This window comes from Trichoderma camerunense (assembly GCF_050948025.1).
Source record: "Trichoderma camerunense strain CBS 138272 chromosome Unknown V8C40scaffold_2, whole genome shotgun sequence".
In the NCBI taxonomy this organism is placed as follows: Eukaryota; Fungi; Ascomycota; class Sordariomycetes; order Hypocreales; family Hypocreaceae; genus Trichoderma; species Trichoderma camerunense.
In genome coordinates this window covers 3233338-3260109 of record NW_028145368.1, presented here as the reverse complement: position 1 = coordinate 3260109, position 26772 = coordinate 3233338, and the positions used below count along the sequence as shown (strand labels likewise).

The 26772-nt window shown below is 45.3% G+C and overlaps 11 protein-coding genes across 11 annotated transcripts; 4 read left to right on the top strand and 7 right to left on the bottom strand.

The window, feature by feature from the left end:
• Positions 1 to 306: 306 nt before the first annotated feature.
• On the bottom strand, positions 307 to 2237 carry V8C40DRAFT_234494 (peptidase S8/S53 domain-containing protein). Its single transcript, XM_083213633.1, has 4 exons — positions 1886 to 2237; positions 1492 to 1821; positions 723 to 1417; positions 307 to 672 (listed from the first exon to the last, which is right to left on the bottom strand). Exons 1-3 carry the CDS (start codon positions 2183 to 2185, stop codon positions 818 to 820), a joined length of 1230 nt encoding a protein of 409 aa, XP_083078507.1. The 5' UTR covers positions 2186 to 2237; the 3' UTR covers positions 307 to 672; positions 723 to 817.
• A 1623-nt stretch (positions 2238 to 3860) lies between these two features.
• On the bottom strand, positions 3861 to 4931 carry V8C40DRAFT_262126 (Alpha/Beta hydrolase protein; the record flags this gene model as incomplete). Its single annotated transcript, XM_083219339.1, has 3 exons — positions 3861 to 4447; positions 4549 to 4765; positions 4821 to 4931. The coding sequence occupies 3 exons, from the start codon at positions 4929 to 4931 to the stop codon at positions 3861 to 3863; spliced, it is 915 nt and encodes a 304-aa protein (XP_083078506.1).
• Positions 4932 to 5775: 844 nt separating this feature from the next.
• On the bottom strand, positions 5776 to 6528 carry V8C40DRAFT_234490 (Nitroreductase-like protein). Its single transcript, XM_083213632.1, has one exon. The coding sequence runs from the start codon at positions 6471 to 6473 to the stop codon at positions 5805 to 5807; it is 669 nt and encodes a 222-aa protein (XP_083078505.1). The 5' UTR covers positions 6474 to 6528; the 3' UTR covers positions 5776 to 5804.
• Positions 6529 to 7597: 1069 nt separating this feature from the next.
• Positions 7598 to 8547, bottom strand: V8C40DRAFT_272754 (alpha/beta hydrolase; the record flags this gene model as incomplete). The annotated part of the gene is made up of 2 exons (XM_083220390.1): positions 7598 to 8377; positions 8434 to 8547. 2 exons carry the CDS (start codon positions 8545 to 8547, stop codon positions 7598 to 7600), a joined length of 894 nt encoding a protein of 297 aa, XP_083078504.1.
• A 2036-nt stretch (positions 8548 to 10583) lies between these two features.
• On the top strand, positions 10584 to 11909 carry V8C40DRAFT_234488 (uncharacterized protein). Its single transcript, XM_083213631.1, has one exon. It carries the CDS (start codon positions 10678 to 10680, stop codon positions 11716 to 11718), a length of 1041 nt encoding a protein of 346 aa, XP_083078503.1. The 5' UTR covers positions 10584 to 10677; the 3' UTR covers positions 11719 to 11909.
• Positions 11910 to 12410: 501 nt separating this feature from the next.
• On the top strand, positions 12411 to 15126 carry V8C40DRAFT_234487 (sulfite oxidase). Its single transcript, XM_083213630.1, has 5 exons — positions 12411 to 12522; positions 12582 to 12980; positions 13042 to 13768; positions 13820 to 13915; positions 13972 to 15126. The coding sequence occupies exons 1-5, from the start codon at positions 12487 to 12489 to the stop codon at positions 14412 to 14414; spliced, it is 1701 nt and encodes a 566-aa protein (XP_083078502.1). The 5' UTR covers positions 12411 to 12486; the 3' UTR covers positions 14415 to 15126.
• A 7-nt stretch (positions 15127 to 15133) lies between these two features.
• V8C40DRAFT_282839 (Alpha/Beta hydrolase protein) lies at positions 15134 to 16129 on the top strand (the record flags this gene model as incomplete). The annotated part of the gene is made up of 1 exon (XM_083221855.1): positions 15134 to 16129. Exon 1 carries the CDS (start codon positions 15173 to 15175, stop codon positions 16127 to 16129), a length of 957 nt encoding a protein of 318 aa, XP_083078501.1. The 5' UTR covers positions 15134 to 15172.
• On the bottom strand, positions 16052 to 18450 carry V8C40DRAFT_234484 (transcription factor domain-containing protein). Its single transcript, XM_083213629.1, has 6 exons — positions 18082 to 18450; positions 17333 to 18019; positions 17117 to 17213; positions 16804 to 17060; positions 16441 to 16751; positions 16052 to 16387 (listed from the first exon to the last, which is right to left on the bottom strand). The coding sequence occupies exons 1-6, from the start codon at positions 18207 to 18209 to the stop codon at positions 16338 to 16340; spliced, it is 1530 nt and encodes a 509-aa protein (XP_083078500.1). The 5' UTR covers positions 18210 to 18450; the 3' UTR covers positions 16052 to 16337.
• Positions 18451 to 19622: 1172 nt separating this feature from the next.
• On the top strand, positions 19623 to 20519 carry V8C40DRAFT_234482 (P-loop containing nucleoside triphosphate hydrolase protein). The gene has a single exon (XM_083213628.1). The coding sequence runs from the start codon at positions 19781 to 19783 to the stop codon at positions 20495 to 20497; it is 717 nt and encodes a 238-aa protein (XP_083078499.1). The 5' UTR covers positions 19623 to 19780; the 3' UTR covers positions 20498 to 20519.
• Positions 20520 to 21227: 708 nt separating this feature from the next.
• V8C40DRAFT_234481 (transcription factor domain-containing protein) lies at positions 21228 to 24041 on the bottom strand. The gene is made up of 4 exons (XM_083213627.1): positions 23726 to 24041; positions 22417 to 23662; positions 21897 to 22366; positions 21228 to 21837 (listed from the first exon to the last, which is right to left on the bottom strand). Exons 1-4 carry the CDS (start codon positions 23908 to 23910, stop codon positions 21393 to 21395), a joined length of 2346 nt encoding a protein of 781 aa, XP_083078498.1. The 5' UTR covers positions 23911 to 24041; the 3' UTR covers positions 21228 to 21392.
• A 507-nt stretch (positions 24042 to 24548) lies between these two features.
• Positions 24549 to 25814, bottom strand: V8C40DRAFT_234479 (glutathione S-transferase family protein). Its single transcript, XM_083213626.1, has 4 exons — positions 25520 to 25814; positions 25190 to 25455; positions 24989 to 25106; positions 24549 to 24920 (listed from the first exon to the last, which is right to left on the bottom strand). The coding sequence occupies exons 1-4, from the start codon at positions 25646 to 25648 to the stop codon at positions 24756 to 24758; spliced, it is 678 nt and encodes a 225-aa protein (XP_083078497.1). The 5' UTR covers positions 25649 to 25814; the 3' UTR covers positions 24549 to 24755.
• Between the last annotated feature and the right edge of the window lie 958 nt (positions 25815 to 26772).

Genomic DNA, 26772 nt, shown 5'->3' with positions numbered 1-26772 from the left:
CCGGTCTTGACTGCGTCTTATTTAGATCCGATCGGTTATAACCGATCGAACCCATCCATAGAGATGACAACTTTCCATGGGCAGGGGCTGCATGAAAAGTACTAAAAGTCAATATTTACAAATTAAATGGCCAGCAAACATAAAATTAGAGAGACTATAATTTGCTCAATGACTTTACTGAGAATGACCGATGGAATAACCTAATTCCAAGCCCAGACAAACAAGTTAAAACAACCAATGTCGTGTTATCGCATGCCGTTTTCACCCATGTGCACATTTTTTTCTATTTTTATTTTTATTTTTTTACATCACCTAGCCGCTCAAAATGGTATAATTAACAATATACAGTTCGCCAACTTTATTCGCGATTCTATATAGACTTTATTTCACAGCCCACGCAATACTTCTAAGCTGTTCATCTATAGGTAAGCTAATAAGTTGAAACTGTACTTTGCATATAAAGGATCTCTTCAAAATCCAGCTCCTCTTTACCAGGCAGGTTAAGCAATAGAGGATTGTATATAAGCATAGGTATGATGTAGTAAGCAACTAAGGCAGATTATCTCTACACAATCATGCGAGTTGGAATGGTTGGTTTGCTCAAACCTACTAGGATATACATGTTCACTTATGGAGGAAGCTCTCAGTATAGATATTTTTTTTCATTTCAAACTGTTCAACTTTCAGCCATGCTTCTTGACCATGATGCTGACTTTGCCTACTGAGTACATAACCATTTTCTCTACAATAGACCAATCAGTTAATGTGTCACATTTTCACCCTTTTGAACCTAGGCATTGTTGACTATATGGCGAATTTAAGCGCTGTTTCCGTTGAAGATGATGACGTTGGGGCTGCCGTTAAGGCTGCCAGTAACGCGGCCACTGGTGGCCAAAGCCTTGATGCGGTTGGTGACAGCAGCGGGGGTGGAAAGGCCCTCGAGAGACTGGAGGTAAAGAGCAAGGCCGACAACGTGAGGGGTAGCCATGGAGGTACCGCTGATGGTGTTGGTGGCAGTGTTCGAGCCGATCCATGAGGACAGAATGTTAACACCAGGAGCGAAAACGTCAACGCCAGCACCGTAGTTGGTGAAAGAAGCAGTTCGCCAGTTGATGTCGATAGCGGCAACAGTAATAGCATTGGGCACGTTGGCAGGAGAAGTGCCAGAGACAGGCTGGGGGTTTCCGAGGCTGTCACCGTTACCGGCAGCCACGATAGTAAGAACACCCTGGTTATAGGCTGCATTGATAGCGGTAGTCCAAGTGGAAGAAGAGGGGCCTCCAAGCGACATGTTGATGGCGGACTTGCTGGCCCGGTTCTTGGAGACAATATCGTTCACAGCCCAGTTGTAGCCGTCAAGAATAACTGAAGTGCTAGCACTGTTTCCCTGGAAGACCTTAACAGAGACGAGGTTGGCCTATTATCTCCCAGTTAGCGAGACAAAGTTATCAAGAGCCACAGACTCCCAAGCAATGTATGAATTCAGCTTACCTGCTTAGCAACACCATAGGTAGAGCCACCAATAGTTCCTGAAACGTGAGTACCGTGGCCAAGAGTGTCAACGTGCTGTCCTCCAGCGGCGTTGTAGCCGAGGGTGGCACGTCCACCAAACTGCTGGTGAGAAGTGTTGATACCGGAGTCAACAACGTAGGCATATGTTCCGCTGCCAGCCGAGGTATCATAAATGTAGCTGGTAGAGCCGGAGGTACGGTGGGAAACAGTACCAAGACCCCAAGGAGCACCAGTCTGGGTGGTCAAGGCACGCTTGTCCTCGACGATGTCAGACAGGTACATGATGTAGTCTGGCTCAACGGAAGCAACCTTGGTTCTACTATCAGTATCTCGGTGGTTTTAATGTATGATATAAAACATAATTAAGACATACATCAGGGCTAGCCTTGATCTGTTCAAGGGTTTCCGCATCGAACTCGCCGGCGTAGGCATTCCAAGTGTGGATGTTATATGTCTTCTCAACACCAGCGGTGTGGCGCTTGGTAAGAGAACGACGGTGGAGGTCATTCACCCAAGTCAAGTGAGAGTCAGTATCAACCGACGCACCCTCCTTAAGAGTAACAATAAACTTGTTGGGAACAACCTCGGGAGCCTTGTGGTGAGCTGCAGGGGCAGCGAGGACAGCTGGGAGCAAAGCTCCAAGATAGAGTGCAAGGCGGCGGATGCTGGCCATTGTGAATATGTCTTCTTATTGTAGACTTGGAGGTAATGGGAGATTGATGGCTGAGTCTGATCAGAAGTGTTTTTGTTGCGAGGAGAGTCGACTTAAATATTTTTTTTCGACGCCCTATATGTAATCGATTTCACCAGCTTGAGCTATCATCACTTCTATCAATATGGCGTCTTTCTGAATGATCTGCCAAGTCGCTGGTTACAGACAACCAAGCTGCCTAAAAGGATTTAGGACAAATCGATCCAAACAAGATTGTGTGCTTTCATTTGGTAGTCACAGCGCCAACCTCTTGGCATCTAGTTTGAATACGGAAAGCAATAAGATGTAGCAATATCGTCCGCATGTTTGCTAATGGAGATTCATGCTGTGTGTTAAGGCATAAACTCATGAACTTTTGCTTGGGCAACCTCCGTATCTTCCTAGACTAATGTCCAAGTGTTACCATCATCTTTGGCACACATCATTATTCCTATGAGGCCATACCCATGCTATATTTATCTGCTATATAGTTCAAGATATGCTATACACTTTAAGATTCGTTTAAGGTTATATATTGCCCATAAACTAGCTTTGGCGAGCTAGCTCGCGAGCTTAACTGGAGGAGTCTATCGGCTGTGGAAAGGCAGATACTTGGGCGCTTCAGCTAGCACCATGCAGACTAAGATCGCAATATCTGGGCACCTGCTAATTGTGTCACAACGTCCGAGCAATAAGGAACCTTTGAACAGGAGGGACGGCAAATATCTATATGGCGCAATACCCGCCGGCGGCTTGTCAAGTTTTAAGAAGGAGGGGATACCGAGTGCCGGACCTTTGATACTGCTCTAAAAGGAAGGTGATTCAACAATCCCTGAAACTCTTCAATCATTGGCACAGCTTCTTCACTAGTGATTGCACCTATCTTACATAGAAAACAGCGAGAATAGCTCTTAAAGAAATAAAATGATAAGATAACCGTAAACTGGTATAGAACAAATTCTCTTATATCTTTTGCTTTTTTACGAAGAGTTTGGCAGCTGTAAAAATGAATTCCGAAACCCAGTTTGGTCATATTTTTAGCTGGTGACATAGAGTAGGCGCACAAAGAGTAATAGATGGTTAAAATTAGCTTTAAAGTTTCCGCTGTCTGGATCTCTCTTTTTATTCAGAATCCCTTTGGGGTCGTGCATCGGCTGATGCGGGCGTGTGGTGTTTTCCTGAGTTTCAATTACGTATATAGCAAAAGGGCCATTTGGCTGTGTGCCTCTTATGCTAGTGTTTCAGGGAATTTGGGAGCCTAACTGGAAGCTCGACCTTCCTGTTGATTACATACCTGTGATACCCCGCTGAGAGCCACACCAACGGTTCCATTACTAAATTACTGGCGCGCTCGATTTGGGACTCCTTGGCGTTGCTCAGTGGAAAGAAACATCGATCCCGTGATATTGAGGTAGTATTTGAGGACGGTGGATTCGGATGCTGCGTTGACAGGCATGACACACATCATACCGAGCCTCAGGGCTTAGCTGCTGATTTTACACAACTTCACTCTCTGGAAGGTGTTGAAGTAGATGCTTTTCAATCTTCTCAAGACTTGCTAGTTATTTAAGCCAAATCAACCGTATTACTTGCTGAAACTATATGATGGGCCCAAGAATTTCCTTTGTTCTTAATAAGCTGAGAAATATTATGTGATTTACAAAAGATGCTTCTGTAAAAACTTCACTTCGACATCCTTCTGGGACACCTTTGCTGTGCCGTTCATATATCCACCAAAGTCAAATGGTTCGATCTTGTAAAACTCTTTTGGCTCGTTTACTTTGGTATACGCTTCTTCATGAGGCTCAGCAGGAAGCTCTCCACTGGGCGCGACATACAAGAGCGGCCTAGGAGAAACTCGGGGGAGATATGCTTGGAATTCGTTGGCGAAATTATAAAAGGCGCTTTCGAGTGTGACTCTGTTTTGCCAATTGAATTCCTTCGCATCGCAGTTCCCTCTTATGTAAGAGTGAAGGTTGAAAAGCGCTGGCCCTCCGAGTAGCGCTTTTTGAGTGGCTGCAGTGGCTTCTTCCATCGTTTCAGGGAAAAGCTGTATATACTCTTGCTCGCTCTCCGAGTTCATTGGTCGCGCTAAAGCTGCTCTTGATCTGTCCAGCAGACCTGGAGGGTAGAACTGGGCGTCGATTGCGCCCGAGATTCCTGGGACTTGCAAAATAAGGGCCTTTACTCGCGGGTCAAGGGCGGTCGCCCGAATAGATGCGCCTCCTCCATGCCCACCGCCAACTTTAAAAATATGTCAGTACTTTTTATCTCAGGTTAAGTGGGCAAGGCTTTAGAGTTCGTTGTTTCAAGCAATACGCTTTAGCATCATATAAGATACTTACTAATCGCAATACGTTCTGGGTCTACATGCGGTGTCAAAGATGTACCGTATGTGACAGCGTCAAAAATATCCTCAGACTGCTTGTCGAAATTTATATCGTGTCTTGGTAATCCATCGCTTTTGCCAAATGTCCTTGCATCGTAAGTCAGCGTTGCGAATCCGTTTTCGTTGAAAAGATTTGTTTGACGATCCATCAAATGGCCTCTTGTAACAGCAAACTATGTTGTGTTAGTTATATTCAGGAATGCCGTCAATAGCTCTGTATAAACGTACTGGAGACACGAAAATCACCAATGGCGCGTTTGGTGTATCCAGCAATGTGAGTAAGCCTCTTAATGTAAGACCATCGCGGGTCTCGAACTCGACTTCTTGCTTAGTAGGCATCTTTGTAGTGATGTACACCAAAATCACTTATAGATACAGCAACAGTAAGCTACTAAATGTGTTTCTTTTTCGTGTGTATTTTTGAGCTACTATGTTCAGATTTATACGACGTCAGTATTAGTATATATATTAACCATCAAGCCTCATGTTGCCCATTGTCGACTCGTAGAAGAGCGGCCGTCACACACGATGTTTCCACTTGGTAATGTTGTTTCCAAATCGAGTTCTCTAATACAGAAGGTGTGTAGAGTGTAAGGGAGGAAATATTCACGATTTCCAAGCCTTTTATCGGCGAAAGGTTGTGAAGTTGCACATGGAGAAAATTACAAATGCCACACTGATTTCAAAGCGCCATCTCTATTTTCGCCTTAGAGTAAGCACGACTCTGCATCTCAACATAGATTATGAATCTTATTGCCGCCTTAAGCTTCATTAAAAAGCTCGGCGTTTGAAAGAACAGGGCATAGCCATGAAAGTGGCTCATTGAAACAGGCATACAGTTCTTGTACTCTCATCGGACATCTTACGTTATACAGCAGTTTTTCGTGTCAGTTTAGATGAGACGAAAGCTTGAACAGCGGATCTTGCACTGATGGTATGTTGGAGTATATCTAAAACCATTTCGATGTCTAGCAAGCATTATGGTCGTTTGTATTCAATGGCGAGTCATTTCAAGCGCTGCTATCAACAAACGGGTTTCAATTTATTGCGTATGAGTCCATGGAGTATTTTCTCTTTTCTATGAATGTGCAGAATATTTTACATGAAGAAATTCCTCTGGACAAAAGCTGCTAGAACAATGAATAGCTTCATCTCAGCTCTGCTAGTAAACTTGTATTCGTTTCTCGCCGGTTTATAACTAACGTCTTGTCTCTATCGGATCTGCACATTCCTTGCCCAGTGATCTCTAGTCATCCTGAGGGTGTTCCCTACATAGCTAACGTCCTCATAGCCTATTGCTATTGCACTCAGGAAATTCACGCCCTCGGGGAGGTCTAATTCGCTCTGTAGTATCTTTGCATACCCTGCGACACTGGCCTGGTAACAAGCCTCAACGCCTTGTGCTCGAAGGGCCAGGGTCAAATTTTGCATCCAAAGTCCAGCGCTAATCAAATCATATTTTGAGAGCCTGTTGTCCATATAGACAATGATAGCTGCTGGTGCTCCATAAAACCGAAAATTCTCTGCCAATGTCGTCTTTCTCTTCTCATGGTCATCACGACCAATACCCAACAGCTTTCCGTACAGTTCTGCGCCGAAATCTTCCTTATGGTGCATATAATCGGCGGGTGTTTCAGGAATATCAGGCCATCCTTTATCCCATGCGCTCAACATCGCTTTGTTGAGGCTTTCTAGCTTTTCGCCTGTGAGTATTACTGCCCGCCAGGGCTGCAGGTTATTGTTTGAGGCCGTTCGCTGAGCTATCGATAATGCCTTTTCTAGTACTTCGCGAGGAACAGGCTCTGGCAAAAACTTTCGAACTGTATGGCGATCATTTATTAATTTAGCGAGAGCGCTAAGCTGGCCGTGCGCTGAATCCATCTTGTTGATCGTAGACTGTTATAGTTGTATATTGTGCGTTTCGGTCACGTATAGCAGCCAATTATTTAGTGCCATCAAGGGTGATCGGGCCAGGATATATATATGCGTCCGCGTGTGTGTATGTGATTATCATGTATGTGCGCAACGCGTTCCAATTTCTAGTACTACTAACATTGCGAGTAGTGTCACATTAATAATTCACATTTACGCGTCTTCATCTATAATGACATACATTGAAGTAAGAGCAACGAGATTAGCTAGCAAATCTCTCATAGGATCCAAAGTGGCGTTAACCGAACTAATTAGACGTCGCAGCTACAGTTACGAAGAAGACATTTGATTAGGAATATCTTTTTGTGACTAAGGCTCTACGACCGAGCATTTTCGTTGGATTAGGAATACAGCGTTCAACCAGGCCTTTTTAGCCCTGGCTATTTTCTTTCCAGTAAGCAAGCTGATAACAGAGCAGCATGCGCAGAATGGTTAAGTGTACGGGGCAGTAAAGAACACCATTTGCCTGTTCGCCCTCCAACAAGTGGTACCCTGCAACTAACATGTATTCAGTCAATGTTAAAATGGTAGCGTCGTGTATTGTGCATCTTGAAAGCTATAATGCCATCGCTTTATCTACTCCCCATATTCTCACAAATTAGCGGGCGGCGATTTCTAGTACAGATCATTTAGCGGCCTTGTCAAATAGTATAAGACTGTCATTTATATCAACATCAGACAGCATATCGTATCATATCGCATGGGCATGCCACTACTGACCAGTCAGCTTAAGAATGTTAAGCAGCCTCAAAAGTACCTAAAAATATCGGCACCGTCAACTCCACACGGTCAGAGAAGCGGCACGCCATCGGAGATAAATATGAGCACCTCGCCTTGGCTTTGATACGTCAGATTACGCAATAAGACGCGACACGCATCAGACTGTGCGGGAGGCTTTCGCGGGGACTTAGTACATGTGATAATAGGTAAAATGGGTGATTATCCCGAGTAGTTTGCAAATGTATTTCGAGCATATCATAGGGTCTCATGAACACATATTCTTCTCATCTCTCTGGATCTTCAAAATTTGGAATTAAAGGCTTAGGTCAAGTCAACTCTACAGGGTGACCAGGCTATACATATTTCCTCAAGAACTCAATCTGCACTGAAAGGCTCTCTTCGCGTAGTTCTCCTTGGTAATGATTGAAATGATCACCGCCTTTCAATATATGAAGCTCTTTTGGGCCCTGCGCAAGCCCAAATGCCTGCAATTGAGGTGTAAACAAACTCTCATCCTTTTCGCCAACAACCATCAGGAGAGGTGTAGGCGCGATCCGATGAATATACTTAATCGGCTCAAATCGAAGGTATCGGAAAAGTGATATCGTTGTAATTTTATTTTCCCAGCTGCCACCTTGGGCAGATGCGTCTTGGAAGAAGCGGAAGCTGGTCGCATCTCGGAGCAACACAGGCGCACTCCCAGCCTCGGCTTCTTCAATAGTGGAAGCAACAACGCGCGAGAGAGGCCACTCTTCTCCTTTGCGAATTATGGCGCGATCTCGTTCGGCCATATCAAGAAGGGGTTGGCCAGTCCCTAGTAAAAGCTCTCCCGATACATAGGGTACGAGGCCAATAACAGCTTTGACTCGGCGGTCAATTGCCGCAGCGGATATGGCGACTCCTCCGGCGAGACTTGGTCCCCAAAAGACAATTCTCTTAGGGTCAACCTCTGCAAGGGATGTAACATAGTCAAAGGCATCAATGTAGTCATCTTGTGCTTTGACAGGGTCTGAGTCATATCTGCGGCCGCCGCTTTCTCCAAACCCACGATTGTCATAGAGCAAGACATTAAATCCTGCTTTTTGGAAAGCTAGAGCCATTCCATCAATAAAGTGCTCTTTGAGGGCCGTGACCTAATGTTCGGAATCATTAATTTTGATCTACATTATGGCTCGCCAGTTGAACGTACCCCATGAGTCATAATAATACATGGACCTTTTTCTTTAGTAGCTGGGAAAAACCAGCCTTTAAGGGTGACTCCATCAAAAGCTTGGAATGAGACGTTCCGGCGGTTGTCAGACATTATGAGTGAGTTGTAACAGTTAAGGTTGTTGCGAGTGTTGTATACCGGCAGACTTGATGGAATTTTTACTTATTTTGGGAAATCCATATGGCTATATATATGAATCGTTCAACGAGGGGTTAAGCAAAACATTGAGTACTAACCACATATAATGGCCAATTAATGAGCTTAAAAGTAATAAATATTTACTGATACAATGCTGACGCTTCCTTGTGGAAACTATTAAAACGTGTAATGTTGGCGAAGTGTATGCAAACCCAATCAGGCGTTTGGGCATGGCTGGAAAGCGGATACGTGACATCGATATCTAAGGTGTATCCACAAGATTAATCACCGTGAAGGGTGCTGAGAGAAAAGTCAGTTTTCGTACTTGTCCGTGTGATATGTTTGCGTAACAATTTTTGGTCCGTCGACGTCCGAGGGCTGGAATGCTGGGGCACGGTGCAACTGAAAGAGATGATTAGGGTTCGGTTCCTCCCTTTTCAGATATCACTTAATAAATAAGCTGAGTAAGATAAAGGGGCCTTCAATGCAATTATACAGTGATTGAGTACATAGAGATCGCAGCCTCAGTGACGCTCAATGGGGTCAAAGGCAAATGGCATTTTCTTTACACCAAATTTTGATGTTTTATGAACATTAGTGATACAAAACACAAGGCAATGTATGGCTGTGTCTAAGCTTTGGAGCTCGGACGAGATTACGGCCGAGAGTTTCAAGTATTACAGACTTGTAAGACAGAGTAGTTTATCGATCTAATTTTACATCAGTTGCTCCAGGTGGTTTCCCAAAGATGATACACACTATAAAACCCTCTTTAATCTTTAGACAGGCCGGATATAGAGATACGTTTTTTCAACTGCGCTTCTCCACTGACGGTTACAAATAGAGGTTAAATAATGAGTGATAGGCAATCCGAAGCCGTGGTACCGTCTATAATGATCTTGTTGGATAACTATCCTATACTTAGCAATAAAATAACAAATCGAGACTTAAATTGCTATGTATTAATAGATGCAATTGAAGATGCATGAATCCACAGATGTTGCCAGGCAAGGATACGTTAAGCTCATTCGAGATGTATGTTAATGTATGAGTACATGTATGAATGGAGACATAATACGTGGATGGGGTATGAGCACAATCACTACGAAGCCAAACCCCGAGCGGCTTTTGGGACTTCTTGGCCGAATATACGATAGCTAGGTACTTCATAGCTGATGCAGAATTGGCGATGTTACTTCTGAGTTGGCATAATGCTGTGTGAATGAAAGCTTGGGTAGTCCGTAATATCGGACAAATTAAAGCGACGGAAGAGATTGCGGACGAGCTCGGAAGTAACAGGGGGGCGTAATCACATTAGCGCAATTTCGCAGGCCTCAAGTAAGTGTACGGAGGTGGGGTATTGAGGGGAGTTCGCAGCGACCATATTTCCATGGAGTTTTCTATTTCTAGCTCTCTCTGCTCTCTTTTAAAGGGCTTGGATACCCCTCATTCTCATCTTACCATTTCTGTTTATGCCGCGCGAGTCCCTCCTTCACTCAAGTTTCATCAAATGATATCATGACTTCAGACATCATGATGGCAACAGCAGCTTAGCCATGACGATTCAACGGCATACAAAGACGTGCCCAGACCGGTCGATGGAAACTGGAACCACTCACCAATACTGAATTTAAGTGGGGATGGAATTGCTACTGCCTGACTTGCCAAGATAAGCTGAGAGATGGGACGCGACGCTTGGACTGAGAAGCGCAACATAGAGCGTTACAATATCGAAGATTCCAACTCTATTTCAACTTTCTTCTTCTTTTTTCTTCACTACGACTCTTTTATAAAGGCTATATAGGAGCCTAATTATCACGATTCATCATTAGGTGTATCGTATCTCAATCCGATTTCCTCACGGCAATTATCTAACACAACCTGAGCCTCACATATGCCCCTCCCACTAGATGCCAGACTATTTAATGTTCTAGAGTATTTTCATAAGCGCTAGTAGAAAACATGCATTTTTTAGAGACAAATAAATATGGCTTTACAATATGTTTCAGTGATCCTTCTGATAGACATTACCAAGCTTCCATCACCAGAACCGCGTCGCATCGCCAACATACCCAGGCGTTCAAGATGGGTGACGTGCGGCAAACCATCAAACAGTCACTCCCGGTAGATGTTAATAAGCCGTACGACCCATCGACTCTCAAGCATAAAACAATTCTCATCACCGGAGGCGCTAATGGCTTGGGCGCGCACATGGTCCGCCATTGGGCTTCCCATGGTGCCAATATTGTGATCGGTGATGTTGCGGACAAAGCTGGCGAGGAGCTCGTGGCTTCTCTTCGAATGGCATATCCCAAAGGGGTTTTTGAGTTCCAACACTGCGATGTGACGGATTGGGAATCTCAGGTCAGCCTGTTCGATGCCGCGGTCAAAGCCAGCCCACATAGTGCTATAGATATTGTGGTGCCTAATGCAGGAATTATTCTCCCTGGGGAAGCAACCAAATTCGAAAATCCCGACTTGGTGAACGGCAAATTGCCCGAGCCCAACACAGCTACTCTCGATGTAAACGTCAAAGGAGTCATTTTTACCGCTCACCTTGCGCTATACTATCTTCCACAAAACAAAAGCCCAGATCGGTGTTTTCTGTTTGTCGGCTCTGTGGCATCACTCATCCCCCTTCCTGGTCAGAGTCATTATTGCATGAGCAAACATGCTGTGCTGGGCCTCTTTCGTTCAATGCGCGGAACCGCTTTCTTGAAGGGAATCCGCATAAACATGATAGCACCCTACTATATTGCGCAAACGAAGATGCTACAGCCGATCACCGAGGCACTTTTACTCTCTGGCTCTGCAGGGCCGGGACAAGTTCCCGATGTGGTCGATGCAGCCACGCGTTTGATTGCCGATGAATCCATAGTTGGTCGCGCGCTCGTTGTTGGTCCGCGGATAAAGCCTCAAGATTTCGAAGTAGCCGATAATGGAAGTGGCTCGTTGGGGATAGAGGATCAAAACCAGGCGCAGGGAGTTTGGGAATGCTACGCCCATGATTACGACCAGGTGGAAACATTCGTGAAGAGGTACTTGTGGCTTCTAAATGCGGCTGCTCGGGCACGAGGAATGCTTGCTTGGATTCGTGATATTATGGCCATATGGAAGCGAGGATGAAGTTTAAACAGCGTTTGCTTTTAACCATTGCAAGCCTTACACTCAAGTTACTTCTTACTTTTTAGTGTCAGGAGAATATCCTTTTACTTCTCTATCAGCAATTATCGGGTTCACGACGTTGGAAATCTTTCTTATTTAGCAGCACCAAGACATAGACAAAATGAAGCACATTTATCTCGGCTAGTAAAAAAGACTCGAGGTTTCCATATGTGTTCCGGAAATGGCATGTATGAAGTCTAACAAAGCTTCCTTAGGCGCCTGGGGAAGATGACCTCGGTTAACCATCAATAAATTGACACAGCTACGCCACGAGTGACAACAATTGCCGAAGTTATACCCAAAACATTAGGGTTAAGCTCCTCTTTAGCTAAAAAAAAAAAATGACCACTTTGTTCAACGCCATACTTACAGCCGATTGAGGATGGCTTCATCTTAGATTGGCACTCCCTTCTTGTTCAAAAGACACCACGTTTTACACAACTTCCAATCCCATTCAAGTCCCGAGGTGTTATCTCTTTTTCAGATAGATCATTATAAAGCTATCTCTGCATAGAAATCTTTAATCATAGTGACGTAACATCTGCATGAATAGATTAATCTCACTATGAAACCCCGCACTTGGAGTGATTGCGATATGAGTATCAGGTTGATGCCCAACCGGATATTTTGTATATAAGCTGGGAAATCTTTTGGTGTATCTGAAATGCTTTAGAGCTGCAAAGATATTGAGTGGCTATCAACATTCTAATTTGAAGAACCAATTGAGCAATGGATACAGATCGCAAGCGGTGGGTTGGCCTTCAGGTCAGCACAATTGGTCAGAAGAGATATCTATGAATGCTAACCATTTATACAATCACTAGCCTCCAAATGAATGGAAGCTCGAACAAGGATTAGATCCCGCTCATCTTGGTTTACGGAACCAGAGCAATCTCGTGATTCATACGGAATCAGAATCACCTACGGAGACAAATTCAGCGGAGCTTCGTGCAGATGCGGATGATGATGATCCGACATTTGTAGTTGGAGAAGAAAGAAAAGGATGGAAAGGATACATAGAGTGGGAAGAGTATCCAGAGAAAAAAGCCAAAGCTCGAAAGAGATTTTCACGCCATAAATTTCCTCCACCTCCCGAGTTCCAACTTGGGCCAGTCCCGGCTACCAACCCCGTCCTTGAAGGTGTTCGATGGAAGCTGTGGCATAAAGCTATTGGTGGTGCTCTCATCAACGTACCTGAAGACAGCTGGAAGACTGTGCTAGAGGTATTACTCCTTATCCTGCAATTGAGAATGCATGTAGTAGTAGACTAACTATTCCATACAGGAAAAACACCCGGGCATGCTCCATCTTCTTCAGTTCCCATACAATGGCGAGCCTCCCAAAGGCCTTCTCACCAAAGAAGCCATAACACCAAACGACCTTCATTTTGTACGTAACCATGGTGGCATACCAGACATTGATCCGGTAGAATTCGACCTCCGTCTTGACGGCTTGGTAAATGATCCCAAAGTTCTCACGCTGGATGATCTAAAGAATGAAGCTTTATTCCCGCGCACATCTATGTTGGTTACCATCCAGTGCAGTGGTACGAGACGCGTTGAGCAGATTGGTGAATATGCTGGTGAAGGTGACGAGATGATCAATGCTCCATGGGCAGAAGGAGCAATTGGGACAGCAAAATGGACTGGCGTCAGTCTCAAAAAGATCATCAAGTACTGTGGTGGACTCAAGGGTGATGCGAAACATCTTGAGTTATATGGAGCCGAAACATACTTCAAGGGTGGCGACTGCATGAACTATGTGGTATCTGTTCCGTGGTCAAAGGTCAAGGCAAACGAAGTCCTCCTTGCATGGGAGATGAACGATAAGCCGTTGCCTAAGATCCATGGTTTCCCACTGAGGGCGGTGGTAATGGGTTACATTGGCGCGAGGAGTGTCAAGTGGCTGTACCGCGTCAAAGCAATCGAGAATCCCAGCCGTGCTCCTGTCCAGAGCAGAGAATATCTGTACTTCCAACAGCAATACGGAAAGCATAATCAGCTACCTACGCGTAAGAAACTCCGCTATGTTAGGCCATGAAGTTATACTGATTTGCAAGCAGTGGGAATTCAGATTCAAGAGATGCCGGTCAGCAGCGCCATCATGAGCCCTTGGCATAAAGAAGTTGTGGTTCATAACGGTCATATTGAAGTCAAAGGTAAGACGCAATGTGCTTTCTTTTTATGCGACTTGATAGGGTGCTAATTATTCAAGGTTGGGCCTATTCCGGTGGTGGACGCTGGCCGGAGCGCGTCGAGGTCTCTTCGGACGGTGGCTGGGCTTGGTATGCTGTACCAATCGAAAATCTGTCACCAAAGCACAAATACGCTTGGAGGACTTGGTCCGCCTCTATTCCATGCGACCATGAAGGATGGACAGAACTCGTCGTCCGCTGCTGGGACAACAGTCTTAACACACAGCCAATGAACGTGCGCCACAGCTGGAATTGGGGGCTGCACGTTACGAGCAGCTGCCACAGAGTGAAGATATACAGCGTCAATGCAAGCCGGCCGGAGACAAAGAAGAGGCTGGAACTGTTTGAACAAAACGGGGAAAATTTCCTGCCAATCACACGGCCAACGGAGTTTAAATACATGAGTGCCGAGGAATATGAGAAGGCATGGTCTACTATGGAACCACGAGATGTGGACAATTGATAGCAATGTACTCCGTACAGCACGGCTCAATACAAATTCCAGTTGCTTCAACAACCTTTGTTCCTATTCAGTGGTCCATTTGTTTTCGTTTACTTGTTCAATGATGCGTCTATGCTTTTATAGAGATTGAATGTATGAAATATGCAGTGCTTTCTCATTTGTGGACAATCACCTACATAGAAATGCCTGCTACCACTCAAGATCTACTTATGTATGCATTTGGTAACTAAAACCACTCCAGGTGTATTGCATTCCCTATGCAAGGATGCAGGGATGGAAGAGGAGGCGGAGATTTTGTAATCAAATGGCAACGTTCAAGTCGATCTTTCCCTCCAATATCGCCGAAATGTTCTTCTAGGGTCCATTCAAGACGACGAAAACTTCAACAGACTCATTTGCCCATGAATTCATAAGCGACTCCAAGCTGGACCGGGCACGGTTTTGTGGGTCAGAGATTCTACTGGGATCTGGGTTGATCGGATCTGGGCGGATTAAGGCGGATTAGGTCGGGACAGGAGACAGGGAGCGGGATATGCCGTTGAACCAATGACAAATATGAAGTATTCGAGAAGAAAGCCGACGTGACGATGTTACATTGGTGTTTCTACATGTTATGAAGAGTCTGGATATAGATAACATGGCTCACATTTGGGTATATATAGGAGACCACCTCCCTTCATCATGAAACTTCAACCATCACTTGCATTCAGGCAAACACTAGAAATCATTCAAGACAACAACAACAAAAATCTCACAACATGGCCACGCAAGAGACCGCAAAGACTCTGTATCTTGATGCAGATGGTATCAAATATGCATACCGACTCATCGGAAATTCCACCTCAAAGAGTCACCCGGTTCCTTTGCTGATGCTCAATCATGTTCGGGCCACCATTGACACATGGGATCCTGAAGTTATCAACAATCTTACTGCGTCTGGGCGACAAATTATCACGTACGATTACGCTGGAATAGGACACAGCCAGGGCAATATTGCGCCATCTATCAGGGGCTTTGCTGTTAACCTGCTTGCCTTCCTCGGCGTGCTACTCCCATCCCTACACACTCAGCAGGTGGATATCCTCGGATTTTCCATGGGCGGCTACATTGCTCAACAAGTTGCTTTGGATGCTCCAAATGTGATTAACAAATTGGTTCTCTCCGGTACTGGCCCAAGCCTTGGGCCAGGCGTTGAGCGGCCAATGAATGAGGTGCAATCTACGGTCTTCAACCCAACTCCAGGGCTGCCAACAATTGAAGCATTCTTCCCGTCTTTCACGACCGGAGATGAGGGACAAGCTTGGTTCAATCGAAGCTTGGGTTCACGAGCAGGTGTTGCTGGGAAACATGGAGAACCTGAGATTGCTGGTTTCACAACTGGAGAATCTCTAGTCAATCTCACACAGGCTTACTTGACTTGGGATGCTGATCCAGTCCCCTATTCTCTATTGCAGACTATTCAAAAGGATGCACTAGTTACTACTGGAGACAATGATCTTATCGTTCCGACGAAAAATTCCTATGTTCTTGCCCGACAATTACCCCGAGCCAACTTGGTCATGTTTCCCAGCAGTGGCCATGGTCATTTGTTTCAATATGCCGGTTATTTCACAAAGGTCGTTGGCGAATTTTTGGATGGTCATCTGCCGACGGCTCCATTTTCAGCTGGTCGAGCTCCTCCGCTCGAATCATATGGAGAGATCAACGGCGCTTAATTACTAGGCATCGTATGGATTTACTACTCCGCCAGTTCCATGACACCCCGAGCAAAACTTTACTTCTCATAGACAGTTTCAATTAGATTTAATAGACATCCCTATACAGATATTGCTCCCCAATTGTATACCTTCAAACATTTCATTATGAAAAGCTCTCATCTAGACATAGGATCGAAGTATGCTACATACGTCCAGATATGGAAGGCTACAAGATGCCGGTTACCATTCGTGCGTCAATTAATTGAACATAGAACGCTAAAAGAATTAGCCCGTCATCTTTTTCCAAATGAAGTGAGTGAGAGACTTACCGGCCGCCCTCCATCTCTTGCTGATTATGCTCAGAGCGTCTTTGATAGCGTTACATGATGCTGCAGTACTAGGATCCCCTGTTCTCGAATATTCTTGAGCGTATAGTACTGCTCCCCGATAAATCGCCTCTAAACAAAGCGGCGTGATTTCCTCCGCGGCGCAACTATTCGTGGCGATTATTGTATTAGCTAATCCAAGCATACCAACAGCAATCTCATGCTTGAAATCTTGTGATATGAAGTTATCTGTTGAAGCCAGGGGCTTTTTGCCAGGTGCGTATCTTTCTTTATCGTGTAGAAGCAACCGAGCAATGAAGATCTGTCAGTTCAATGAATACCCTCAATAAGAGCGTGGGTACTTACCTGAAGCAGATAGTTGAAGGGCTACATACAGCAATGCCACGAAAGCGACCCTCTTCCAACGAAACATTTGTTAATGCAACGAGAGTATTATCTAATACTTTGACATCGTTTTGCCAAAACTCTTCTGAAACAGGGAACTCATGTATGCTACGAAACACCCTACCCAGAAGGACTGCGGCTTGCGCAGTCAAGGAGAAGCGGCCCATTGACGTGGTCGGTGGCTCAAAGAGCCTGCGTACCGGAGCATCGGTCTCTCCCTAAGCCGTCATAAGCCATCAAATTTGTATCTTTTTGCACAACTCAGCAATCTTACATTTTCCTCCCAGATAGTGTCGTCAATAGGTAACAAGCTGTTACTGCTGGGATCTGGTGTGAGAAAGGCTCTATCGGCGCTACCAAGGCTTATAAAACTATTAACAGTTAGCCTGAATGATGATTCTTCCATGTTTGACATAAACCATCAAAAGTCTGTCGAGGGGATAGTACGAAAGAAAAGTCCCAGTAGTAGCAACTGAAAAGAAATACTGACCGATCTAAGACCAATATGGTCCACCAGCTTCTACGTCGCTCTTCTGACTCGGCAATACTGAAGGTCTCTTCTGAATACTGCTCCACTGCTCTGTGAATGCCCAACGCAGTCCCATACCGTATACAATAGCCCACTGTTAAGTATGCCGCAGGGTAAATAGAGTGCCCAATCTCATATACAGCAACGAGGATGATGGCTTGTAGTATGCGCAATTCCAAAACGCATGAGTGTTCGGCTTCTAGTAGGCTGTTCTTGATCGCATAATATGCACCGCAACGTGGCCCCTCATCTTCTAATGGAGTTGCTAATAGCTTCATTGAAGCAACAAGAAGGGTGTTTGCTGGTCGTTGAGGAGCCAACGGATTTAAAACTCTCTCCTTAAACCCTCTTTTCGATAAAAATGGTATCGCTGGGTGAATAGTTGTAAAGTATTTGCCTACAAATGCTCTATCAGACGCATTATGACCAATGTAGTTCAAGAGCGGATCGCCGAGGCTTAATTCCAGTTCTGGTAACCGACTCAAGGAGCGCTGAAAAAGAACAGAGTCAAGGAAGAACACTACAGGAAAGTTTTCTTCATTCTCTTGAGCAGCTTTCGACGGCAATTGAGAAGGGGCAAGTGTTATGGGTGCTTGGTCAGTTTCCACGGTGCCCACGGTGCTAGTATAGATGCATTCTCTCCCATATCTGACCGTTAGTGTATTAGAATTTGACTCTTCATTTAGCACCCGAGCCTAGTTTTCACTTACCTCACGCATGCAGAGCATCGGGGCTTCTCTCGGTCGCATCGCTTCTTTGACCTTTGACACTGCGAACATGATGGGCGCATGCGAGGAATAATCACGCGACCCTCATTCTCCGTGCTCGTTGCTTGCATCGAACGAAAGACACAGTTGAAAACCCAAAAGAATGTGCCGAGACAAATCCGGTGGCTGCTGTAGTGCAGAAAGAGTGTCTTGGAAGTGCCACAGTAAATGAGTGAGTTAAAAGAGGGTCACACTCAGGCAAGTAATTAACAGGCGCAGAATATCTTCAGTCTCAAGCCAGATGCATAAATGATACTACGTTGGAAAAGGAAGATTGTAAAGCCGAGTGGCGGACAGAGCGCAGAGCTGTTCATCGCTAGCTGACCTGTGCAAATCCAACCTATAAGCTTAGAGTTTACATTTAGCAGATACATCACGTGAAAGCATTTGACTCGCATATTCAAATACTTCTGGAAAGAGGACAGGCACCCGCTGGACACGACGCTGGTGTTGAAAACTGCATATTCAGGTTGTCCCTGGCCCCCATCATGCAGAGTGGAGATGGTGATGACTAGCATTCGCACAGTCAGGGCCTCTTTGGCAATCTGGTAAGATCTAGAGAGTTGACATGAAACACTAATAATGGTTAATAACACTGGATCGAGATGTGTCTTGTTCTTTTCCTTCACCGCTGCCAATCCAGTTAAACAGAAGTTCAAAATCGCAGTTTAGCCTGGCTCATACCAACTACAGGCACTAAAGCTCTACGCTTCACCGCTATACCCAATCGCACATGAGCTTGCTACGAGATGCAAAAACTTCAAGATGACGGAATGGTACAAATGGGGCGTAACAGGCTGCAAGGCATCACGACAAACTTGTAGGGGTTGTCGATTGGTAATACGTGATTAGTGGCGATTAAGGCGGACCCGGGATTTATAACGTTGTCCCGTCCGGAGTGCGGTGTTATTCTGTCCAAGGCCAATCTATGGAAGCCCAGATGCGAGCACTGACCAGCCCTGAGATTCCACCAATTCTCTTGTCGGACTGACAGTCGGAATAACAGTCGGAATAGTCGGAGCGGGGCCGCACTCGGTACACAATGGGGGCAGACAATATGTAATCTGCTGACAGTACATGGTCGCCTTAAAAACAGAAAAGACAAACGACCTTCTGCTTTGCTACGCCAGAGCAGATCCATGGATGAATTGAATAGACGGGCCCAGGTGTTGTAAGTGCATGCCGGCTTTAGTCCAGGGGTCGCAAAGGCTACTTGGATTCACATTGGTTCAGCTTACACCAATATTGTATAGGTAAAGATATTATTTAATTAGTAAAACTCTAAAAAGTGTAATGAGATGTCGATCAGAAGTTCAACGACTACTAGCCTTTGGAGGTTCAGCGACCAGAGTTCTTGAGACTACGGGCAAGCTTACAAGTGGTACTGAGCAACTGGCGGCAGAGGCACAGTGGGGGAGACTGGTCATGAGCTATTAGTGGGTAAGGGCGACAGTCGCCCGTAGAGATGGAGCACCAAAGGTCATGACTCGGAGATTTAGGAGGCATGTGGAACAAAGCACCCAGTACACACAATGAAGAAGGAGGTTTACACGGAAAGCAGTGTCCGCTCTACAGAGCAAGAATATATACGACAAGCAATACTATGACCCTTTAACCGGCATCCAGGCATTTGCAATACAAGATGGATCAAACGTACAGGTCACTTGCAGACTGCATCCTCAGCAAGTGGGAGGAAAAGAAAGCAAAAGCCGCTACCGCCAATGGCACAAAGAGTTCGATGCCTCGCCTCATAGTCGCAGTAGCAGGCCCTCCCGGCTCCGGAAAGACAACAATAGCCAACAAGGTTGTCGACATTATCAATTCCTTACCATCAAAGAGCCCCAAAACTATTGTGGTGTCTGCCGACGGATTCCATCTTCCACTTGCCACGCTGCGAAAACTACCCAATGCTTCGGAAGCTCTTGCTCGCCGGGGAGCTCCCTGGACTTTTGACGGCCATGCCGCAGTGAGCCTGGTTCGAAAGCTCAAAACAAATACACGCGCCCAGCCGGTTCTCGCGCCCACTTTTGATCATGCAATCAAAGATCCGGTGTCAGATGGATTACTCATAGAGCCGGATGTGGATGTGTGCATCTTGGAAGGTAATTATCTTCTCTGTGATGAGCATCCGTGGGATGAAATCGCAGATCTTGTGGACGACAAGTGGTTTGTCCATGTGGAACCGGATTTGGCCTGCAGGCGGGTTGCATCACGGCATCTTGCAGCTGGGATTGAAACAACAATGGAAGGGGCAGTTCATCGAGCGAAAACAAATGATCTGGTGAATGGAGAGTTTATTTTGTCTAAAAGTAGGGGCAGATATGATGTGATGATAGAAAGCATAGAAATGAGAGCTTAGCGCATTGAACGCATACTAGTACAACGGAAAGGTACGCCGCGCGTATTATCCACTGCGATATAAACAGCCAGCATTTAATAAAAAGAAAACAAGTAAAAGAAAGAGACAAACGAAAGCAAAATAAAAGAAGAAAGGCATTGAAAGCAGTGTTTTAGCCGCCCATAGCTACTATATGAGTCCAGGATCTTTAACACAGTAGACCAATTAGGGCGATTCTGCAATGAAGTATGTATATATTCTCGGCAGATGTACATCGTCGTCATCATGGGAACACTATACTTCAAATGGCTTATGCTATTAGTGTGCGGATAACTAGATGAATCATAAGATATAAGCGGTCTGGGCGATAACTTTATCATGAGGATATAGATGAACGTAGGTAGGCTTCGAACGCTAAAGCCTTGTTGTGTTTAAAACAGACATTTAAAGACCATCCAACATTAAGGTAACCGGCGACCGAGCCCAACGTCAATCATTGTAGAACTGTTATCTCTTGAGAATGACGAAGTTTAGACCCATGCGACTTTGTTTGTCCCTTCCCTTCCATTCGGCCAAAGGCTGGCATTCTGCATGATCCCTGGTCTAGGGTGACTGTCGACCTTGATGTGGACGCAGTCCCTAGGCCTAAGATGGTGACAATTCTAGCGCCACAAGAGATCGTGACCAATTTTGGAGCCCATGTCCTTAATCTTCACCCTCTTTAATATTACAAAAATTTCGAAAAATTAAAAGATACTTCAAATTAGCCAGAGAGCCACTACTTAGTCGAGGCGTATCACTTCCATCGTAGCATAGCTTTAGTTCTGTTGAGAGGAGGGAAAAAAAAAACTCCAGTGGCTTTTCGGGCATGGAAATGAAGGATAGTACTTTCATGCGCTCCGCATTATGTTCAAGTCTATATCCCATTGAGAAAATCCATCCAAGAATCATCATGTCCCTTCTCGGCAGTATCGAAAAGCGTGTTGGGCCACATCATGCCAAAAACCGCGTTCATCTGATCGTTTGAGTCAACCCCAGACATCATTTGTCTATCCCCGTCTGCATCCGAAGCCTGATGGTATATTGCGCCATGAAAACCATCAACATCCTCCGATTGAAGAACGAGGGGCTCTTCTGAGTTGACATCCTCGGGAAGAAAAGGCATCGGTGTATCGAGATGGGCTCCACAGAGACTGACAAGAACTTGGTAGCACCGTCTAGCGCTTGGATTTACTGGTACCAAGGCCGCAATGACCTTTAAAGAGGTAACAATTTGATCACGCCAATCTGGTGCGTTTGAGGAAGAACATTCGTTTTGCAGGCAGATACAAGGGATCAGAGCAGCCTGGAAAAGGAAATATCTGTCTTATGAGTTAGCAGAGAACTCTCATTTAATATCAGCCACCAGAGAATAACTTACAATGCATACCACGCGAAGAGACGGTTGTGTTCATTTGCAGCCCAGAATGCACTGATTGACAGTATGCTCTGTTTAGCATCCTCCAAGCATCGCTCGTAAGCCTGGAGCGATTCTGGACTCGAATTGTCCCGACGACCGCTGCGCGCCAATAAAGCTCGCCGGATGACAAAAGGGCGGTACATGATCATGCGAAAGTTTCGCCATCTCCATTGCATGACGGAGTGGGAAAAGACAGAATTGGGCGGTATAGCCGCTGTTTCTGAGAAGTAAGATGGCGTCTTTTCCGCCCACGATCCTATGCACTGAGCCTCCAATTGAAGTAGCTCGCGGGCACTGGGCAAAGGCTTTGAGATAATTCTGAGGTATATGGGGTTTGTGGCGATGAAAAATCTTGCTTGCGTTCGTACCGCTGTGTAAACAGTTATTTCCACCGGATCAGGAGGATATGAACTAGACATCGCAGTGAGATCCTGCAGGAGTTAGTTTCGCCGATAACTTAAAGAAACTGGGATAATGTTACCTTGTCATGAACATTCATGGGCAGCGCTATGTCGACACCGTCGAACGGGCACACTTGCGGTCGACCAAACGTGATGGTAGCACCAATGTCAAATATGCTCATCGTCCACCAAACTCTGCGTCGGATCTCCATGCTTAACGGAGGGATTTTCCATCCCTGAAAATCCTTGTGCAATCCAAGCGCCATAGCCATTCGGGCCGCCAATCCCGAGTAACTATATGCAGAATTCGGCTTATCTCTCTTTTGTTGATAGTTGGAAATTAAAGTTAGGGCTTGGACCATTGTTAAGCTCCCAACTTCAAGTATGTCAAATGTGAGGAGAGATTTGGTGTGCTGAAAGATATCTAAATCCAGGTTATTCAGATCCGTTGCGGTCGTATACACTCCGAGGGCTGCCATAACATATGCTAAGATATACCATGATCCGCCGTTAGGCCTTCGAATGACTTCGGAATACTGAGCTCGGAAGGTTGGTTCGTGGACAATCGGATAACTGAGGTGATATATTCTGAAATAGGCATCGATCATCGTGTCGGCTATGTGTTTGTTCAGATTGGGGAGCGTGATTAGGGAAACGCGGGGATCAGCCTCGACAGGTGAATGGCTTTGCGCATTTCTATATTCCACAGGCTCTAAAAGGCGTAGAAAAGCGGCGCCTGACGCGATTCCGAGATAACCACTTCGCTGCTCCGAGACTGTCAGAGATGCCATACCATCTAGGATCTGTCTGGTTTCATTCAAGTCGCTTGCAATCGAAATTCCGGGAGAATCTTGCTGGGCAGCCCCATGCTCATTCCAACCAAAGTCGCCTGTTGAGGGCGGGCTTTCAAAATCGTCATCTTGAGACTTATCAGAACTCTCAACTTGCTCTGAGGCCCCCATAATTTGCTGGGTAACTGGGCCATCACCAAAAACTTTCTTTGGAGTATTTGCGTTGAGCGTGGAATCTGAGGCCAAACCATCATGGATACCAAGAACTGATGGCTGTTGCAAATGTGATCTGTCCATGGATAAGTCGTTATTGGTGAATTGTCGGGTATCTGACAAAACATCAATATTATCTGAACCTAATCTCGAATGATCATGTTTATCATGAGCCAGTTCACTAGCCTCAGATAGCTGGTTGGGCGAAGCAAGTACATTAGTAGATCCTTCGCTTAACAACGTTTGCGGTGGCTGCGCAGCTCTTAGTTGTCTGATCAAAGCCTCCGCTTGCTCTAATCTTTCTTCAACTTCCGTTAAGTGCCTATGGATATACGTTAGAACAAACACGGTGCTGTGGTGAACTCTCAGCAAACTTGCTACTCGCCTTCTCGTAAGTGGAGTCCTCGAATGTTTTTCGTATAGGCAATGTCTTCTGTATCTCAGGCACATGTTACATGTGGGGATCCCCTTATTGCATTTCGATTTCCTCCGACGGCATTCTTTGCATGCTTGGTCGGCATATCCAAGAGGTTGGGGTAATCCCAGAGGCATTATACCAGGAGAGTCCATTGAGATGAATGAGTATGGCAAAAATTGGGCTGATTATGACTCTGCAAGACTGTTATGGTGAGTCTCTGATGGCTATTTCCAGATCGAAAGCAGAGCAAAGAGTGACCATGGTACTTCTTAAGGAAGAATAATGACCCGTGATGATGCTGCGGAGATGGAAAAGTCATCCCCCACATGGCCAATATTTAGTCATGTTGGATTTCATGGCTAGTAGGAGTAGTAGAATGGCGTGGGCTAGTTAGCGTACCAAGAGTGCGCCTAACGGTCACAAAGAGCTGTAGTGGCAAATGGATCGTATGTCAAAACATCGTTACGTCGGCATAATACATTCGCTGAAAGTCCAGATTTATCACGGTTCAAGACTAGTTGAGCCAGACACTGGGCGCAAAGATCTCAATCGTATAGCGGCTGCGTACGAGCCAACCGGAACACCCATGCCACACAGCATGACTTCTCCGCGTTTCCAAATGCTGCTAGAGTGCACTACTGTTCCCAACGTACCTCATTTAGGATACAGCGGTAGGAAAATTTAGAGCCAAACTCTGGCTTCTAATTGTCTGCAGCGTTAATTGCTTACACAGGGTATTTATCAATTAATGACTCGTAGAATGAACCGTGTATAATTTCTTCTTGTATAAGTTCGGATCACAATATGTGTTTTCACACCAGAAGATGAAGTTTCTGTAATCATCATGAAGGGTAGGGTCATATTGTAAATAGGCAAAAGAGTAGTAAATAGAGATGGAAATGCGCTGCCACCACTAAACGCTCAAAGAATATGAAGGTATGTGATTCCACAAATCAGGATGGTAAAGGCATTTCGCGTAGCAATAAGTAAACCGTCCTCAGTTCCCTTTTGGGTCGTTGAATAAACGTTTGTATGATTCGCGACTGGTTATTCTTTCCCACCATGCACTCAGATGAGGCCGAGAGTCTAATAAGGTTGGATAGACGGTTCTAACCAGATGGTGCATGTAAGGGACAAAGAACAGATCGACCACCTTCAATTTCTAAACATTATTAGCTTCTTTTCTCATCCTTTTTCTTGGAGGGGAAGCATTTCAAGCCTGTCACTTACGTCTCCTGCCATGAATTGTTGATCCGTAAGCCTCTTGTCCAGCAAGTCAACAACTCGCACAAGACTCTCTCGAAGGAGCTTGCATTTTTCAACATCAGTCTCACCGTTAAACCACGAACTATCACAGAAATGATGTTAGTAAAAAGTGAACTAATTATTCTTCCATCGAATTGGCAGTGTGGGTGCTCAGAAAGAACATACGGCTTAAACAGCTCTTCAAATACTAGCTGATTTGCGCAGGAATCGAAGGATATAAGTTCAATTGACGCTGCCTCTTCGAACTTGGCAACCGCAACAACGTTTGTTGGATCAGGGAGCAGTGAAGCAGAGACATCACTGCTACCATACGCTTGCGCTAGATATCTTGCAATAGCGCGTGATTCGGTCAACATCAATGGAGGATCGTATGTTTCGTCGCGGATAAATGGCACAGCTCCGAAAGGATTGAGTTCCAAAATTTCTGGACGCTGAAAACTGTCAGTGAATGATGTAATCGTACATATTTTTTTTTATTGCAATCGTATGTCATACCTTATGCTCAAACTTAGAAATATCAACCTCTCTGATATCCTTGATCTGGAGTCTAAGTTCGTGGATGGTAAGGAGCAGGCGCTGTGGGCAAGGCACTCTAGAATCAGTGAAGAGAGTAATCTGAGACATCGTCGCGTCTTATGGCGTCTTTTTACTATGCGGGCATTTACTTTGCGTTGGTGTTACGAAGGGCTGAAATACTGGCAAAGAGGACGCTCATTTATATTTGCGTTTGGGATTCACACGTAATTGATTAAGATGCCTGAATTAAAGGACTGCCCATCATGTTGCCAACCCTTTTTTTCTGTGTTTGTAGGCAGTACGTAGGCAGATCGGGTTGACGTACAATCACTATTCCTGAATAGCTTCGCCGAACTCGCGTCTCCACACACAGGCTATAACCCCCCAGCTCGTCTACCGCCAGCCTCATTGAAACAGGCTACTATATTACGTTCGCATGTTGCGAGCACAGTGCTCTTGTAGCTCTAGTGTCCTGATAGTTTGAGGGATATCAACTCCGTACTGTATGGGTTTAACACTAGTGGTTTACTCCTGGAGGCCTAATGTTGTAGTGTAACCTTCTATTGGTGGAGGTTGGTTGGATAACATAGCTCGATTCAGTATCATATTCCGCGACTATCAACTGAACAGCCTGAATGATTCAGAGACACAAGGACGTGGCAATTTTTTCTGAATAACAATTATAATTAATATAGTGGACTTGGGGACTTTCAATCTGTCGATTTTGATCTTGAACTAAGACACACCGTAGTAAAAGCCGAGGAAGCATCTTGTTTCCACAGAAACAGTCTCGTATCAATCTTGCACTGATTGCGATTCTAAATAAGCTGGTTTACTTAGTTCAAGGCTTGTGCCATAAAATATGAGGATGAATTAATTAGCGAGACGCTCCATATATGAACACTATGTGAGAAGCAGAGCATGGGACTGCCGCAGAGGCACACGCGAGGAGAAATAGAACATAGTGAAGACTGGACTTGCAGTTGGAACTGTCTCTTCGTAGCTACTGTCTCTCGGTCGATAAAACAGACGGAATGACCTTTCGTTGGCAAATAGCCACCATCCCTTTGTTGCTTTTGATGATGTTGTATTCGCAAAGCGCGGGTCTTGCGGCGCGGTTTGGTGCGGGGGGTGTCTGCGCTTCGTGGTTGCTGGTGGTGGTTTGCGTTTGCATTGCTCTATAGAGGCTAAAACCACCAGTCACACGAAGCATGGTTTGATTGCTGGGTTCA